The following is a 19,397-nucleotide window of genomic DNA, read 5'->3' as shown; positions in this document are numbered from 1 at the left end:
TTATTTATAAATAAAGCTAATGGATGCTCCAAATGAAAATCTGCTTGTGTCTTTAATTTCTAACATCTTCATTATCAGGTAATTTATATTATTCTGTGCCCAGTGTAATCATAATAAATGTATATAGGTATAATATTATAGCAGTAAATTTAAAAAGAAACACATCTGTATCATATATTCAGATAATGAATTCTGCTGCTAAATCCTACAGAAAACTTGATATAAAAAATCTCTCTAGCCAAGGGGCACCTGGGTGGCTCAGTCAGTTAAGCTCAGGGTGTGATCCCAGGGTCCTGACATCCAGCCCCCACACTGGGCTCCCTGCTCAGCAGGGAGTCTGCTTCTTCCTCTGCCCTTTCCCTTCCCCCTGTTCGTGTTAGCTTTCTCTCTCTCTCTCAAATGAATAAATAAAATATTAAAAAAAAAAATTTCCCTAGCCACAAAAAAAAAAAAAAAGGTAAACATACCTCTTGTGGTTAGCAAGATGAGGAATTCATAGATGAATCTAAGGGTATACATAAAATTTTAATTCATAGCAGAGTGATTAAAAAATAGTTACTTATTTTATAATTATTATTTTAGCTAATATATTTATATATGGCATTTTGTTGTCATTACTATTCATCAACACTGAAAAGCTATAATTCCACTGAAAACATTGAAGTTCAAAAACAAAATAAACCTTTCATAATGAAATCTGTATTTCTTCAATAACCTGTAACCTGGAAAGTAGTTCAAGCTTTGTAAAAACGCTGAATGTGTAACTCATATAAAAAGTAAGAAAATAGACTTGAGATTTGGACAAGTGATTTGGATGGATTAACTGGGTTTTAGAGGAAAATACAGCTCATATTAGTCAAAACATAGGTAGTAATGGAAATGCAGGAGGTGATAATCTGTATTTTGTACAGATTATAGTAAATAATGCAATGAAAGTATCCATTTGAATAAGGGCAGAAATATTTCAGGAAATTTTGTAGTCTGGACCTACAGTATTTGTCAGCTTCAAACACATTTGGATTCCTGCTTGGGGAGCAGAATTTTGCAGCAGCTGAAGGAAGGGAGAGTCATGTTCATTAAAAATTTTAGGAGCTTTGTAAAAAATCATCAAACGTAGTGTGTAACTGACACAGCTGAAAACTAGGTACCACATCGCAATCTGGTCGTGTTCTCAAGTTTCAACAACCAATAATGTTAAATTGATAGTCACTGACATGCATGTCAGTCCTATGTTAGTGTTGACATGGAAGCTTGCTGATAAGAATCAATTGTTTTTGAGTAAAAACTGACTTTTTAAGGTTTTATCCCTTGGGCATAGAACTTACATTCCTTTATGCAAGACTATAATTATAAATAAGAACTGACAACTACTAAATTTATTTTATGAAAAATATGACTTGAATTTAGTTTTTGCGACTTTTTCTATTGTTCAGGAATATTCCATTATAATGTAGTGCTCTCTGGAATTATAATACATAATTAACTGATAAAGATTGCATGTTTTAAAATACGAGTGCTATCAAATATTTATAAAACAGTAAGATGTGTCAAAACAATCTGGAGTCACTTAAAATGCATAAGCATATTAGACAGAAATAATTTCATGTGCTAAAAGAAAATTATAACCACTATGTATAAACACAAATAAAGTCATAATTATGATTGAATACATTTTCCTCTAAATCATAAGAATAGATGGATATATGGCTCAATGGACAAAGTTGGAGACTTATTTTTTATTAACTAGGAACATATTTAATAAGAGTAAATATGGTTTAAGTTGAATAAACAAATATTTTTATGAATCAGTACACCTTTATCATGGTCCTCAGGCTTGACTTAATAAACCTTGCAGATATTATCGATCAAAATGAAAATGATGCTTGGGGAATTTTTTGTATTTAAATAAAATCTTTCTTTTTATCAATATTTTTAGAATGTAAACCTTTTAAACGGCAATGGTTTGGCTTTTCAAACTACCAAGATTTGAATATCATTACTTATCTTTTAAAGAACACATGCTATCATTGAATGGTGTATGCTATATTTAGATTGAGTAAATATCATTGTACAAACCAGTACAGCTGGGCAAGGGATCGGGTGAGGACCAGAAAAGGAAAGGACTGTATGCGCTTAGGTCTGGCCATGTTGGAACAAAGCAGAAGCAGAGGAGACACAGAGAACAGGCATATATGGAATATACGGATGCTCCCCAGGTGCAGGCATCAGTTAACCCCAACCGCATTCCGGGTGTCAAATCGTAGTGTCCTGCGCCCATTACGTGTGGCTTGATAAAGAAAGCGAGATGAATTTCTGAGATATCATACACCCAAATCTGTAGTGTGAACAAAATTAAAAGTATGATTTAAATCATTCACTCAGATTTTTCTAAGACTGTAAATTCATGCAAGTTTTAAAGTGTAGAAATAGATCCCAAACTTTGCTGGTATAAAACTGAAATTTAAGACCTCTACGAAGGGTTACATTTACAAAAGGTATTTTAGGAAAATATATATTCTCCAAAATCTGGAGGACTTGGTCTTTTTGTTTTTAACAGTCTTTATGTGAACTAAATTTCTACAAAGAATGAAATTCTATTTTCCCTAGGGAACTCTAATAAAAATATACAATAAATATAATTCTTCAAAAATATTTTTTTTAAAAGATTTTATTTATTTATTTGACAGAGAGAGACACAGCGAGAAAGGGAACACAAGCAGGGGGAGTGGGAGAGGGAGAAGCAGGCTCCCCGCAGAGCAGGGAACCCGATGCGGGACTCGATCCCAGGACCCTGGGATCATGACCTGAGCTGAAGGCAGTCGCTTAACCAACTGAGCCACCCAGGCGCCCTTCAAAAATATTTTTATTCCGTAATCAACACCTAAATTAAATGGGGGATGGTCTCAGATATAATCTATGTATCAAAGAGTTTATAAAATTCATTTTTTACCTGAAACATTTATTGAATTATATTAAAGAAATCATTGAATTGCAGTGTAGGGAGAATAAAGGAGAAGGTCTGCATAATATCAGAAAGTTGCTTTGGTGTATGGTAAAGGCTTCATATGGTTTGCTTTATTAACATTACACAACTTTACAAATAGATCTCTTGCTGGTATTATGAGGAGCACTGAGTTTGGGTTGTAAAGTTTTCTGATAATTTTATTTTGAAATTTTGAATGTGTTTTTATTCCTAAGGTCTTGGAATTGGGAACATGTTCTATGTTTTTTATGAAGATGGAATCAAAGTGATACAACCCATAGAATGTGAATTTCAGAGGCACATTAAGCCTAGTGAAAAGCTCCTCGGATTTCAGGTATTTAAAAACTTCCTTTGCAGTTTTATGCTGCAGTTTTGTTAAGTAGAATTATATTTCAGAAACACAATGAAATTCAGGCATATATGAGATGTTTGGGGAGGAGAATATTAAAACTGTGATACTGGCTGTTATTCTATACCGGTTTAATATGTGAGGAGGAAAGATGGTATGTTGTGGATTCCTAATTACTTGTTCTAATTAAAATAAAGGCAATAGAAGTGAAATACATAGAATGAACACAGAGTAATAACTTTGCTCCTTAATTTAGAATGTCTCACATTTTCTGAGGCAATGGTTACTTTAACAAAATGAAAGAAAATAGCATACAAATAATCTGATGGGAAATTGGGGTCTATTAGTTGCTTTATAAATATTGATTCTCTTTTATTTTTCATCTCATTTTTATGAGGTCTCAATGGAATGAATACTTTAGATTTATATAGAAAAATATTAATTCTTTATTTATGTGTACCTTGCCCATCCCAGAAAGATTTTTTTCTGTAAAATATTGGTACAGCATTCAGAAAGTAAAATAATATCTAACAAAATGGGTATTGATTATATGTATTAGAGGCTATATTTTAATAAGATAATAAATTATAATTATTTTATATTGCCATAGCTATATGTATCTCTCCACATAAACACGTATACATCCAAAATATGTAATATTAAAGTAATTATGTTATTTATGTGTTCACACACAACTTTGGACATGCACCAAACACCCAAAATAAAATAAGATATTGGTAGACCTCATCATGGAACCTCTCTTGATATATAAAGTAAAAATAAAAATAAAAAGTAAAAAACACATTGATAGTTGCTCTCAAAAGTACAAATCTGACATTTCTTACTCTTTTTGCTTACTCTGCCATTAGAGTATTAAATTTTTTGTAAATTTTTGTTCTATATAATAAGGAAAGCTAACTTATCCTTATATTTTCTTTCATTTTGCATTATGCATTCTTAGCATAAACTCATATATAGGATGAATATAAGATTTCCATAGGCTGTGATTTGGAAAATCTGATGCAGTAAATTAGTTCTTCATAACTATCCTTGCTTTGACACTCACTGTTTTTAGTGTTTCATTTTTAAGGTTAGCATGGCCATGAGATGTGAGCAAAATAAATATTTAATGTCATTGTTTAGATTTTTTACTTTGAATTCTTATTTTCAGCCTAGCCAGTGTTGTTGTCATATATTGATATATGGAGACAACAATTTACACTTTAAAGCTATGCCCTAAAATAATAAGAAAAAAAAAATATATGGGTGAGATAAGATAGTCCAGCCTCCTTCCAGATATTTTATAGGAAAAGACCTCTTACTTTAAATAAAGGAAATAATTTAACTCAATATGTCTATGATTGTTTAAAAGAAATGAAACCATTTTAGGGTGCCTGGGTGGCTCAGTCAGTTAAGCATCCAACTCTTGTTTTCTGGTCAGGTCATGATCTCATGGGTCTTGAGATGGAGCCCCTTGTTGGGCTCCATGCTTAGCACGAAGTCTGCTTGAAGGTTCTCACCCTCTGCCCCTCCCAACACTGGTGTGCATGTGCATGCAATCGCGCTCTTTCTCTCTCAAAAAAAAAAATAAATCTTTAAAATAAAATAAAACAAATGAAACCATTTTTAATTCAAAAATATTTCAGTTATAAGCTAAATTGCTAAATGGAATTACTATCATCTTTGCTAAGCTATAGTTTAACAAGTAAGACAACATTTTAAATTGCATATACTATTTTGTTTTGTTTTATAATCATATAGCTAAGACCATTTTGAATAAGGTACATATGAGTGTGTAAATAAATGCATATATGAAAATATAAATATTTGCTTGTGATAAAACAAATCATGCAATTTTATACCACATTCATATTTTTATAAAAACATTATGGATGAAAAATCTGGGTTAACACACAGATATAGGAAATGTAGCATCAAAATGATTTAAATCAAAGCAAAATAATTTTGTAGAGAGTATATATCTGAGTCCTACAGGACCAGCAGTTTAGTAGCTGACACAGATGTGTTGGTTATATCACAGAATTTGAAACTTCGGTTACTAACACTAATAAGATAATCTAGTGGAATCCATACTTTTCATCACAAAACTGTCACCTCATGAATTTGATTTGCAAATGTAAAGACAAAGAATTTTCTTTCTACATTACAAGTGGGCTATTCCAGAGTACCGGTTAATGGTTTAATGCAATTTGGTTCAATGCAAATCTTAAAGAATGTGCTTTTTCAGAACATGTCTTGATGGCTTCAGATGCGTTAATTTAACTATATAGAATCTAAAGCTGAAAAAGCAAGCAAAAACTTGATGTGACACTTTTGTGACATGTCTGGACAATAGGGATGTGAGTTTACTTACCTGAATTTCTCTCTCTTTAAAGCTTTTGAATACATAGACTTCTCCTAAAACAACTAAAGTTGAAACTACATAGGATTATGTATATCTATCTCTCTCTCTATATCTGGCTATATATAGTGAGAAATTACATACATATGTATATATATTATATATAATTTTCTATAAAAATTAGAAATTAAAGAGGTGAAAACCAAACCCCATGATGACAGCCTTCACTCATTTCCTTCAACCTGAGAACGCTTATCAGCAAGCATACATCAACAGTGAGTGTCAAAGCAAGGATAGTTATGAAGAACTAATTTATTGCATCAGATTTTCCAAATCACAGCCTATAGAAATCTTATATTCATCCTATATATGAGTTTATGCTAAGAATTCATAATGCAAAATGAAAGAAAATATAAGGATAAGTTAGCTTTCTATATTATATAAAACAAAAATTTACGAATATTTTAATACTCTAATGGAAGAGTAAGCAAAAAAGAGTAAGAAATGTCAGATTTGTACTTTTGAGAGCAGCTATCAATGTGTTTTTTTACTTTTTATTTTTATTTTTTTTAAGATTTATTTATTTATTTTAGAGAGTGAGAGAGTATGAATGGTGGGAGGGTCAGAGGGAGAGGGAGAGAATCTTCAACCACACTCCCCACTGGGTGCAGAGCCTGACACAGGGCTGGATCTCACCACCCTGAAATCTGACCTGAGCCGAAATCAAGAGTGGGCTGCTTAACTGACTGAGCCCCCTGGGTGCCCCAAATGTATGTTTTTTTTTTTAAACTTATGGCCTTTATTTTGCTTTGGATGTTGATATTAAAGCACAAATACATTTCAGCTGACCAATGTATGTTTTATCTTTTTTTTTTTTAAAGATTTTATTTATTTATTTGAGAGAGAGAGTGAGAGAGAGAGAGAGCACAAGAGGGGGGAGCGGGAGAGGGAGAAGCAGGGAGTCCGATGCGGGACTCGATCCCGGGACTCCAGGATCATGACCTGAGCCGAAGGCAGTCGCTTAACCAACTGAGCCACCCAGGCGCCCCCAATGTATGTTTTAAAGCATTGGGGATAATATTGAAAATTGTGCCTTAGCTAAAACTATGTCCTGCTTATAACTGTTAAATGCAGAATATAAAGACATTCAATGAATACAAAAAAAGAAAGGCATATTTCCTATGTAATTAACATAGTCCATATATATGATATAAAGAAATAGAAATGAAATATGTATGAATACAGCAAATAAACTTTTATTTCATATTGCTCTGTTATTTTGTATTCCTAAATAATTATTTCTTATGTGAAGCTATTTTGTTTTCTGTTTAAACACAAGATGCCAATTTCAGAGTGTGTAAGCTATCTGGTGTTACATTTCTAGATTTACATTTCTAATTATAAAATAATGTCCTGAGGAAATTGTTGAGCATTATGTAAAGAGAAAACTTTTCTCCAGAGAAACAGAACCAATAGAACTAATATCTGTATCTATATCTCTCTATCTCTGACTCTATTACTATCTTTATCCCCATCTCCACCTATCTCTGTCTCTGTCTCTATCTCTATCCTTTTATTTCAAGAAATTGTCTCAGGTGAGACGGTGGGTGGGGGGACAAGTCCGAAACCCCTAGGGCAGGACAGCCAGCAGGAAATTCATGTAAGAGTGGTTGTTGTAGTCTGGAGTCTGAAATCCAGAGATGAGGCCAGTAGACTGGAAACTCAGACGCAAGCTGATATTGAAGCCTTGAGTCAGCAATCTGTAGGCAGACTGGAAACTCAAGCAGATTTCTGTGTGGAACTCTTGAGGAAGAATTCCTTCTTTGGGAAAACTCTCTTATCTTAAGCCCTCCAGTCGATTGGATGAGACCCACTCACATTAGGGAAGGTGATCTGTTTTGCTTGAAGAACAAGTGTGTTAATCACCTCTAAACAACTTTACTGCAACATCTAGATTGGTGCTCACCTAAACAACTGGGCACCATAGCCTAGTTATAGCCCAGTTAACATAAAATTAACCATCACATCTTACTATCTCTTTTAGTCAAGGGCCTATTTAATTCATGTTTGTATTCCCGACATGTTGAGTACAGTGCCTTACACTTGGCAGATAGTCAAACAACATTTGTTAAATGAATTTAATGAAAACTCCATTGCTTAGAGCCTTGGGCTATTCATTCTTTTATGCATTCTTGAAGTTTAAACATGTATATATCTAATTTCTTCCTCACCTTAATATTGTTCTTTACAATTCCCACAAAACAGTGCTCTTCTAATATGCTTGTGAAAAATGTTTCATAGAATAATTTATCAATGAACTTTTTAAGGGTAAATATAACCTCATGGGTCTATTAATTCAGGATCACATAGTCAAAAAGTACTGTGCAAATATGCTGTATAAGATAGTTTGGAGTTCTATAACAGAAAAAGAAAAGCTACTTCCTTGGGATTTTAGAAGATAAATCTCGAGTGAGAGTAGTAGAAGTGAGTCTTTTGGAATTATTTTTTCCCATGAAAAGATTAAACATAAATATAATATTTTTCAAAGTTATTGTTGGTATTAAGAGAATGGCGATACAATTTTCCAGTATAACTCATTAGTTAGTAACATTTAGATAAAAACTGAAATACTTAGATATAGAATTTTACATCAAACCTCTTGGAAGATGCTATTTGCTTGCTTTAAATAAAAATTCAATTTTGGTGCAATGTCAGATTACATCGGGTTTCAGCTTTTGCGAGTAAGTTGGTGAGGATTCATGCAATATGGTTTAGTTATACTTTCATCTTCTTCTTCTTTTATTTTTTGGTATATAGTAGATAACACTCTTGCTTTATTTATCCTAGTTGTACCCACAATTTCATCTTGCCCCCTACAGTGTGATCTTCGAGAAATAGAATTCTCTCCCAGACTTATGAATTCAGAATGCAAACTGAAATGGGTTGACAAAAAAATGTTTAAATTGCAGGCTCAAGGATGATGGACTTTTTTCAAGATGGCTAACTTTTCCACTCCTCTGGTTTTCACCTATTTTGTCATCTTTAGCTACCATTCTTCTAATTTTTAATACTTTTTAATTCCATTCTTTCTGTGTTTGCTTATTAGAGCTTTAGCTGCTGTTCTTCACACACACCATGGTGCTATTTATTCTTTCATGGGTACTAGAAGAGCTTAAATGAAAATCACACGTATCTTATCATGCATGGGTCTTATATTTGGAGGCATGAAAGTTTTATTACTGGTTTTAATGGTAATTTAAATGGTGCTGAACTGCAGGGGAACATACTTTCTAGTGGAAGTCTGATGTGAATCGCCTCTAAAATGTCTGTTTTCTCAGTTTGGAATTCCCACATATGAAAGTTACTTTACTTTTATAAATAAATACTGCTAGTGCTCTAGTAGAGTGGAATTGGTCCTTAGGAACAGATTGTGTACAGTGTTCTGAGTACTTAGATATCAAGAAATTGAAGCTGAAATTAGAAATAGGAAAAGACAAGAGTGCACATTTCTTTCTCTTTTGGTGGTCTCCCTTACCTTAAGCACTGCAGCTTTCTGTGCATTTATCCGTTCCCTTACTTATCCCTCCACATTTCCCTTTTCAGCATTTCATTCTGTTTCTAATCCAATTACTACTTCTCCAAACTCTGTCCACAAAAATATTGATTAAAACCCCAGCCCCTTTATATGGCACAGACCATTCATTTCCCCATGAAGCCATTGAGCAAGCTTTTGAATTCAATGCCATGTTATATTTCAGAGAGGAACGTTTCCCCACTTACTCTTTTCTCAATGGGCCTCTATTCAAACATGGCTTATCTTAAAAAAAGTTTAGAATGATAAAGATTTAAGCTTTTGTCCCTTTGAGTTGCAGTGATGTCCTGCAAAAAGCTTCCTGAAGAAAGTAATGCAAACTACATCTGTTAGATTAGTCTGTAGGTGTCAAGAGAAATAAATTTATGAAATTGGTCTTTGAAGCCCTAGACTTAAAGAGCCCTTCTAATTGTTGATTAAAAATCACACTGTTTGAAAATTCTCACATTGTGCTTCTATTAGTGTGTAAGCCTAACGTTGGGAAAACAACAGTGGGAAACACGTAAAATGTGCAATAGCGGGTTAGTGGATTTGAATAGTAGGTGATTTTATCTAAGAAAGCAGATCAAGTCTTCCTCAAGAATTATTAATGAGAACCAGCCAAGTTATTTAGATAATTATGACCAGAATGATGTATGTGTTTTAGGCAACCTTTTGCTGTCGTTTTGAAACACTTTTTTACATGAGAAATAAGGACTCACTATACACATACAAGTACATTCTATACACTTCAGAAAGAAATGTGTTTATAGTAATTTAGATTTTTCAGTGGAAATTTCTTAAGGATATAAAGTTGAAGAGTTTAACATAAAAATTATTCATACAAATGTCTTTACACATGAAAATTTTTACTCGAGATTTATAAAATCACATAAATCTATCTTGTATAGATCTTAAACTACAGTTCTGGTCTGAGATTTAGTTTTATTCACAACAAAAGTACCTATTCCTTTTTTCAAAGTAATTTGCATGATAAAAAAATAATGCAAAAAAGTACTAGTTTCTTTCTTCATATCTCCTTATTCCCAGTCCCACTGTATGCAATCAATTACATTTACTCACTTTAAAGAGAATGCCCAGTAGCGATAGCTCTTGAATTATCAATTAAATATTTTCTCTTGGTGTTTCTTTATGGACGATAATAATTTTGTTTACACAGTTCCTAACTTTTCCTCTTTCTAAATATGTTGACAATTATGTAATTATTTTAATGCTTTTGGAGATTAGATTTCTAATTTCAATGATTATTTAAATCTTAGTCCTTATTTTTCTGGAAATTTCCTAAAATTTCTATGTAACTTTAATTTTCCAAGGTATTCCTTGATTTCTTATTGTTTATATTTTATATTTCAAACATAGTGGTCAAAATTATAATTTAACACCAAAGTCTAGTTATTTCTTTAATATCATTTTCATATTTCAGCTAGGTCATAAGTCTCAGTTTTGAACAACTTAAGAGATGGTGTAGAAAGAAAACAACACAGCAAATTAATGCCCTCAATTTTACTTTACTAAATATTGAATTGCTAAAAATTAAAAAAATATTGCTGAAAGCATTTAAAATGACAACTTTGCATTTGTCCATATACTTCTTATGTAATGATTTTATATGTTTCTCAGGTGAAAACTGGAGATACAACTATGTAATAAGAATTAAAAAGAAAACAAAACTTAAACTTCAAAATTATTGTTTATCTCTTAACTATGTAAGCTACTAATTTATTACCCATTAAAACTCCTTTTTTTTTGTATTTTGGTAATTTGTATTCAAAATTTTATTTAAGCATTTTTAGAGGACACATTATGGGTTGTTCAGTAAATTAAAGGCAAAACCTAACGTTCATCTAGGACTTGCCAAACAACACGGCAATCATTCCATTCTCTTTTGAAATCTCATCTGTGCCGTGCTAAAGAAAATGGAACACGAGCCACAATCTAGTGGCACAACTACTAGCAGTCTAAATTGCCCGAAATAACCACCAAAGTGTTTCTTGTTTCAGGAACTGGATCCTTTTACTGACTCCATCTTCAGTGTTCTTTCTTCCATGCCCCAAAACACCACAAGAGTCACTCCTACCTCACCTTGATTTTTAGATGAAGAATGTCCTCCCTATGATAAGGGCAGAAGAAAATGAGCTTAGCGAATTTACAAATCTATACACTAGCATCATCTTTGTTGAAAAATAGTAACTTTTAATGAGAAAGTCACAGGGATAAAAGGTGCAGCAGAGGGGATACAATCAATGGTATTGGAAGAGTGTTGTAGGTGATAGATGGGAGCTACGCCTGTGGTGAGCACAGCATAATGTAGGGACATTTCAAGTCACCGCATTGTACACCTGATGCTAGTGTAACACTGTGTGTCAACTGGACTTCAATTAAAAAGAAGTAACTCTTTAATGTGTAATGTTCAGCATACAGTTATCTACTAATAGAGTTTCCTAAAAATTTATTTTACTTACTGATAGCTCACTTTGGAAATTATTTGGAAAACTTAAAGGTGAAATAAAATAATAGCAGATCTGATTAGATAATCTTTCTACTACATTTTAAGGGATTTGCATTGAACTAAATTGCAGAGGCAGTTTTGGTGAATTTTCAATATGGTTTTCATGTTTAATTATTCAAGAATTTATCAAATCGGAGAGTGTGGCAGAATTCCTATCTAATTCATCAGTAAGAAAGAGACAACACAAAATACAATTCTGTGGGCAATATAATAAGTAAAGTTTTAGTTTTAAAGAGAAAAAACAAAGAAAATGTACCTTTGGTTTGTATCTTCCTACCGATAAAGAAGGTAGGTACAGAACTAAATTGTTATTTTTTAATATAAAATTTATTTCTAACATTTGCAAAATATGCTTTAAAAATGGGCCTGTTTTCATGGTTTTTATTTAACTGCTACAAACATAACAAAACACATAGGTGTATAAATTATTTGGTCAGTATCTTTTCACTACATACTTGTAAGAAATAGACTGTAATGTCATTTGCAATAATAATTAAACAGTAAATAATATAAATCATGTTAAAATAATTTTTAAAAGTATATTGATAGCAGGAAGGGAAAAATGAAGGGGGGGAAATCGGAGGGGGAGACGAACCATGAGAGACTATGGACATTGAGAAACAAACTGAGGGTTGTAGAGGGGAGGGGGGTGGGTGGATGGGTTAGCCTGGTGATGGGTATTAAAGAGGGCATGTATTGAATGGAGCACTGGGTATTATGCACAAACAATGAATCATGGAACACTATATCAAAAACTAATGATGTAATGTATGGTGATTAACATAACATTAAAAAAAAAAAAAGTATATTGACCTAAAAGGTAAAGTGTAATGTTATTCAGTGAAGACATTCTGATGTGGAACAAATTTATGTGTGTGTTACAATAAGGTTTAAAAATAGAAATGCATGTAGTTATCCTATAAACAGCTTTATAATTTTTGAAGATACATCTATCACCCTTCAGAATAACTTGTTTCAGTAAATAGTAGTCTTGCAAAAACTATTAAGCCTGTCTTCCACATAAGGCACTTCTGTGCTGGACAATATGGGAAGATGGAAGAACTCGATCAAAATGACATGTCACCATCTGCATTGTGAGATCATGTGACACAGAAAAAAATTAAATTCCTAAATATTACACAGTATTTAACCAAATGTAGATACTCCAACAACTGTAAAATTAACTCAATTTATGCTTTGTCAACATTTCTTAAATAGTTACAAGACAAAGTAACCTATTCACAGGAAGAGATTACATATGCATACCTGAAAAGGTAATCAATAAAACCTGTGTCGCTCTTCAACGAATGTCTGCAAAAAGAAATATTAGTAAAATGCGCATTGTCAAATCTCATGTATCACTACTAAAAAAAGAGACAGATGATCATTTTAAGAAGGAAAGAGGCATTATATTGTTTTTGATATTCCATCTCATTACAACTGTTCAATCCTTTTCCTTAAAAGTTTAACTTTGTTCCCTCTTTATCCTATGGACTTGTAATGATGAGAAATGATTTAATTTACACCATTTTAACATAAGAATTTCAAAGCATCAAGGTAAATTAATCCAAAGAGAATCATTTACAATGTCTTCTAAAAGCAAGCAATTGTATTTTGACAGATCTCATTTCTCTGTGCTCAGATCATATTACTTAAAGCAATTATAGATTTTGAAATAAATAATACCTATGAAGTGGATAATTAGGATGGCAAAGAAAATGAATTTCTGAAGTTGGACTGAAGGTAAAAAACTTAAGTTTAGTTTTGGAAGCCATGATTTAAAGCCACATTAACAAACTATCTTTAACATTTGAAGGAGTTTTATGTAAAATTTAGGATAGGATGTATTGCTTCAAACAGAAGAACCAAATCAAATGATGGAAAGCTATGAAGGAGAGATTTATGCTCTTTAGTCAAAATTCAGAAGTCTATCTTACAAAGAAGTCTCCCTCTTCTTGAAGTTAAAAAAAAATAATAAGACTAGGTATCCAGCTGTCAGAAAAATTGTACAGGGGGATGTGTACATTTGGCATTTAAACAAATGTTTTATTGATCTTTTTATTGATGAGTCTACTAATCAATAGTTGGAAGGGACCATTTGAATAAGTATTTTCTGCTGCTACTTAAAGAAACTAGAGTATAGAACATATTTGAAAGAAGTAAGCCCTGTCTCCCATGATATTCATTAGCATTCATAATGATGTCATGATTATAATGAGTTTTCCATTATTTTAAAGAAAAGTTTACATACTATAGCTCAGCTTGGTTGCTCCAATTCATTTTTTCTGTCTTTTCTTTTCTTTCTGCTCAGTTAACTTCATGTGTCATCTGATAATGAAAAAAATTGTTAATCTTATTTTTTTCCCTCTAGCTAACCAACTTACTAATTGTGCTTTGTAAAACAAAGTCAGGAAAGACTTTTATTGCTTCTATACAAATCAGGTCTTTATTATGTTAGGGAACAAAATTAAACACAACTAATTCTGTAGTTTCAACTATCTCCATTACTATTTAATTAAGTTATCTACCATGAACAAAATGGGTCCATATAATTTACACTATCTGATATCCACCATAGTTGTCTACTTTTTTTAGTGCCTGATATTAACTTTTAATACCAACACCTTTTTTGCCAAACTCTACTGGTTTTTCAACCTATCTTGACACGTTTGGTTTTGATATTTAATTTGGTTTCCCCATTATTCAAATTTATGCCTTTCCCAACAGACATTAAGTTCCTGCCCCAGGGATTCTCAGTGCCTACTGGCCCTTGGACCAAGCCTGAGACAGGATTTCAGCTCCTTTACAAGAATCAAGAGAACCAGGGTGCCTGGGTGGCTCAGTCGTTAAGCGTCTGCCTTCGGCTCGGGTCATGATCCCAGGGTCCTGGAATTGAGCCCCGCATCAGGCTCCCTGCTCCACGGGAGGCCTGCTTCTCCCTCTCCCACTCCCCCTGCTTGTGTTCCCTCTCTGGCTGTCTTTCTCTCTGTCAAATAAATAAAACCTTAAAAAAAAAAAAAAAAGAATCAAGAGAACCAAGACATAAACCATCTAGTCCTATGTTTACAAAAGGTCTACAGTTTTCTTCTCTTATATTCTGTAGATATTTGAAACTTAACCCTCTAAAAATTTATTTTTTAATTGCTATTCTTATCTAACATAATATTTTTATAAATTGGATAAAACATTTTCCATTTAAGCAGAGTAGAAGTAATTCAGAGAGCTTTGGATTTTTTTTTCTCTTTTGAAAACAATTGACAAAATCCTAATTCAGTCCCCTCAACTTCCAGTTGAAATGAGAGAGGTCAAGTGATTTGCTCAATGTCACAGAACTACCAAATGATAGAGGGGGTAAAAAAAATTCTCTTGAATAATTCTTTCGCAACAATCATTCCATACTTAAAGTAACTCTCTGAAACTCTTAAATATTCAGGGTGAACTTCTCTCTAAAACATTATGGAAATTTGAAAAAAGTAGTAAAAATATGTAGACTATTATAGTTTCATGAAATATAGCCCCTAGAAAATTTTCTATATGACAATAACAGGTATGGAGCACCTGGATGGCTCAATCGGTTAAGTGTCTGCCTTCAGCTCAGGTCATGGTCTCAGGATCCTGGGATTGAGCCCTGCATTGGGCTTCCTGCCCAGTGGGGAGTCTGTTTCTCCCTGTCCCTCTGCCCCTCTGCCCTGCTCATGCTCTGTCTCTCTCAAATAAATAAATACATAAAATCTTAAAAAAAAAGGAAATAACAAGTAACATTATTGATCCCTTGACCTTTTCAAACATGATTTTATTTAATGTGCATAATAATCCTATGTAATAGATAATATTGTTATGCCACGAGGTAAATGAGGGTCAAAAGGAGTATTTACACAGCTAATATGAGTGTAAAGCTGGACATGACCTCTAGGTCTGGTTGATCTCAAGGCCTGTTTTCATAACGTCTTTAATACCCTGTCTCTAAAGAAACTGGTTCTCAATTTATGACAGTATAATGTTATCAGCTCCATTTTTATTGTAACACTAAAATACATAAAAACATTCTTCTAATGTTAAAAGAAAGGATGAAAATTTCTGTAATGTGGTCTTTGTACTTTTAATATCCTAGAATCAGAATCATGCTGTATGATGGTTTTCTAAGATAGGCCAAATTAAGGCAAATCACTTCCTGCATTTCCATGACTACCTATGTTTCGACTAATCTGAGCTAGACTGTTTATACACTTTAATAAATGAAATGGCAAATAGAATTAGATAAATTGAATATATGTAATTGCAGAAAAAATCAGTTGTATTGCTCAGGTTATAAGCAGTAATCTCAATTAAAATTGATGAAAGTATTTCAAATTCATAGTCTTTCTTTTTCAAAAAAAATGGTTCAACAGGGAGATAACCACTGATACTAAATTAATTGTGCATAATTGTAAAATCTCATTTTTTTTTTAATACTGCAAAGCAGGATCAGCAGAGTACACTGAATTTGGTGTATTCAAAAAAGCTTAACCTTGATTACTTATATTTCCACATGGCTATGAAAAATATCCTAGGAATCCCAGCCTAGACGTTCCAATCCAGTACAAAAGAACCTTTGTTTCGTTTGTCTTGATTCATGATAAAACGAACAAAACCTCATTGAGAATAATTATTTGCATTCTACTGATAAAGCGAACACTACTTTTTTTTTTTTTTTTTTTAAGATTTTATTTATTTGCGAGAGAGAGAATGAGAGACAGAGCGCGTGAGAGGGAGGAAGGCCAGAGGGAGAAGCAGACCCCCCGCTGAGCAGGGAGCCCGATGCGGGACTCGATCCCGGGACTCCAGGATCATGACCTGAGCCGAAGGCAGTCGCTCAACCAACTGAGCCACCCAGGCGCCCGCGAACACTACTTTTTAAAGTGTTTCATTATTTACTTTTCTATATATCTCAGTAGACTCAGATTATGACAGCTTGGATTTTAAAAAGAGAGACAGAGGGACAGAAAAGAAAGCTTAAAATCAGTGCTTCTTAAACTATTTGGTGGGGAGGATGAATCACTTTGGTTTTTGCTCAATCCTTTTTTTTTTTTTTTTTTTTTACCCAGTAAGTATTTTTCTCCCAAGAAACCTTCCAGGCAAGTTTGACATCACCCAGACTGGTCTAAATCCTGTTCACAGAGATAAGTCTACTGATCATAGGAGCACATAGCTATTATGGCAACGTCAAATTGCTATATAAGGTTCTAAATGTTTATTTTCAACTTCTATACTATTCTCAGCTTGGTAACAAATGATATGCCAAGTGGCAGTTGTTCACACACAACATTTTTGGAAATTCAGTTTCTCAATCATTCTGGATGACATGGCTTGACTGAGAAATAGACACTTTTGACTTTTTTTTTTTTTTTTTTGCTATGATAAGTGACATTTAAACAAGTATTTAGTGAGGAAATATTGTACCTTCACTATTGTGTTTAGAAAATGTAAAAATATGGGAAGAGCAAAGGCTAACATTTTAACTGAGAATGATAGTGCAGGGTTATATGCCAAGTTATGTGGCACAAAATATAAGTGCTATGGAAGTTCAGACAAGAAGAGAATCACCAAGACCCATAGTAGTTAGGGATGATTCACATAGGTATTGGAAATATGATGGCCAAGTGGAGATTGAAAAGAATTTGATTAATAAAATGTGTGGTGTGCTCTTTAGTAGCTGTGGAAAATCATTGATTTTTATGAAATATTGGTGAGAATATTCTAGCTAGAAAAACAGACTATTTGTTGGAGTACAATGAAGATCGCAGTTATACATTTTGAATAGATTTTTAAAATTTCTTTCTTTTTTTTTTTTTTTTGCAAAGGCTCTCTTCTCCCGCCAACTCTCAATTACTGCCAAAGGAGGGAACTATCGTGCCAGTCTTAGGAACATGACTGGTAGAGAAGCAGGAAAAATTAAACAATGCAGAACTACTAAAATCAATTTATTTTCAATCACTAGTGACCAGATCAGTAAGGGAACTATATCTACAATATATCTATGAATTTTTAAACTTAAATGCTACATTCTGATCAAAACATCAAACTGTCTTTTATCTTAGTCTTTGACTCAATATACATTTCCAGTAATTCAGTACCTACCTAGGAGTGTCTATATACCACCCTTGGATGAATCCATAATGCTGCCAAAATCAATGCCCAAATTGGCTGTATACATGTTAGATCACTTTATATATTACATACTTATTTATGCCTTTTTAAATAATACTAATACTTATTTATGCCTTTTTAAATAATACTAATACTAATACTAATACTAATTAAATAATACATACTTATTTATGCCTTTTTAAATAATACTAATACTAATACTATGCCTTTTTAAATAATACTAATACTAATACTTATTTTTATTCTCGTTGTGTATCTTTCCCTCTCTATCATATATCTACCTATCATCTATCTATAATTTATTTATGTGTGTTCATGTATGTGTATGTGTATTTCACTTTTTTTTATTTTCTCTTTAGTTTTGAATCACCTTTAATAGAGTATACTTTTTTTTTACTATTATGTCTATTTCAAATTGTTCATGTAACAGATTTTTTTCTGTAAAGTGATTGATAGAGGAAGGAAGGCCTGGTGATTGACAAGGCCACAGATTAATATCTTTGTATCATCTGACCATGATTACAATAAGGCAATAAGAATGAATGCACCCTTGGCTTGTCTGGGTGACTCAGTTAGTTAAGCGTCTGATACTTGATTTCCGCTCAGGTCATGATCTCTGGGTCGTGAGCTCGGGGCCTGCTTCAGGCTCTGTGCTGGGCATGGGGCCTGCTTAAGATTCTCTCTCCCTCTTCCCCTCCTCTGTCTCTCTCTAAAATAAATCAATAAATAAAAATGAATGCACTCTCAGAGGAATTTAATGTAAAAGAAATGGAGTAGAAAACCAAAGTGTGAGGTTTACCTTTCCTGAAACATAATTAAGGAACATAATATAATGAAGCCACTATGACAGAATTTCACTAATAGGATTTAAATGATAGGGATATATCTAAGAATGGGATCAACAACATTTTATCCTGCAAAGGTTCAGATAGTAAATATCTTAGGCTTTGCAGTCCACACGATCTTTGTCTACCATTATAGCATGAAAACAGTCGTAGACAATATTTAAATGAATGGATTTGGCTTTGTTCCAATAAACTTTTATGTAAATTTGAATCCCATATAATGTTTACATGTCACAAAGTAGTAGTTTGTTTTGTTTTGTTTTGTTTTTCAACCATTAAAAAATGAAAAAAACATTGTCAGTTGTTGGGCCACATACCAGAATAGGAAATGCTATGAATTTGGCCTGGGGCCATTGTTTGCTGATCCTTGCCTTACAAGAATGAAAGACTATTTTAGGAAGAATCAATGTCTGAATTGACAAATGCATCAGAAATTATAAGCAACTTGAGAGCAGGCATTCTCGTGTATTCATGGTTTTATTTCCAAGTATAGTTTTGCATACTTTTACATAGTAAGTACTTAATAAGTGCTTCCCAAGAAGAAATAAAGACAAATGATTGGAAATGTCAAGGCCACTGGTGATCTTTCCTCTATCGAAAGAGAGAGGTT

General features: G+C 32.9%; 1 protein-coding gene across 3 annotated transcripts in view; it reads left to right on the top strand.

Moving 5' to 3' along the window:
* The window catches only part of FSTL5 (follistatin like 5), a 691,608-nt gene that overhangs the window by 591,533 nt on the left and 80,678 nt on the right, over window positions 1-19,397 (top strand). For all 3 annotated transcript variants that reach the window (XM_045879364.2, XM_045879363.2, XM_045879362.2), the window contains one exon: window positions 3,199-3,317. In XM_045879364.2, coding sequence (XP_045735320.1) covers window positions 3,199-3,317 — 119 coding nt within the window. The remainder of the gene's footprint in view (window positions 1-3,198; window positions 3,318-19,397) is intronic.

The sequence above is a fragment of the Mirounga angustirostris genome, unplaced genomic scaffold (genome assembly GCF_029215605.1).
Source record: "Mirounga angustirostris isolate CCGP_5_RB_7025 unplaced genomic scaffold, mMirAng1.0.hap1 SCAF_2, whole genome shotgun sequence".
In the NCBI taxonomy this organism is placed as follows: domain Eukaryota; kingdom Metazoa; phylum Chordata; class Mammalia; order Carnivora; family Phocidae; genus Mirounga; species Mirounga angustirostris.
Note: the sequence above shows the minus strand (reverse complement) of the source record. Positions and strands in the feature narration are given on the sequence as shown.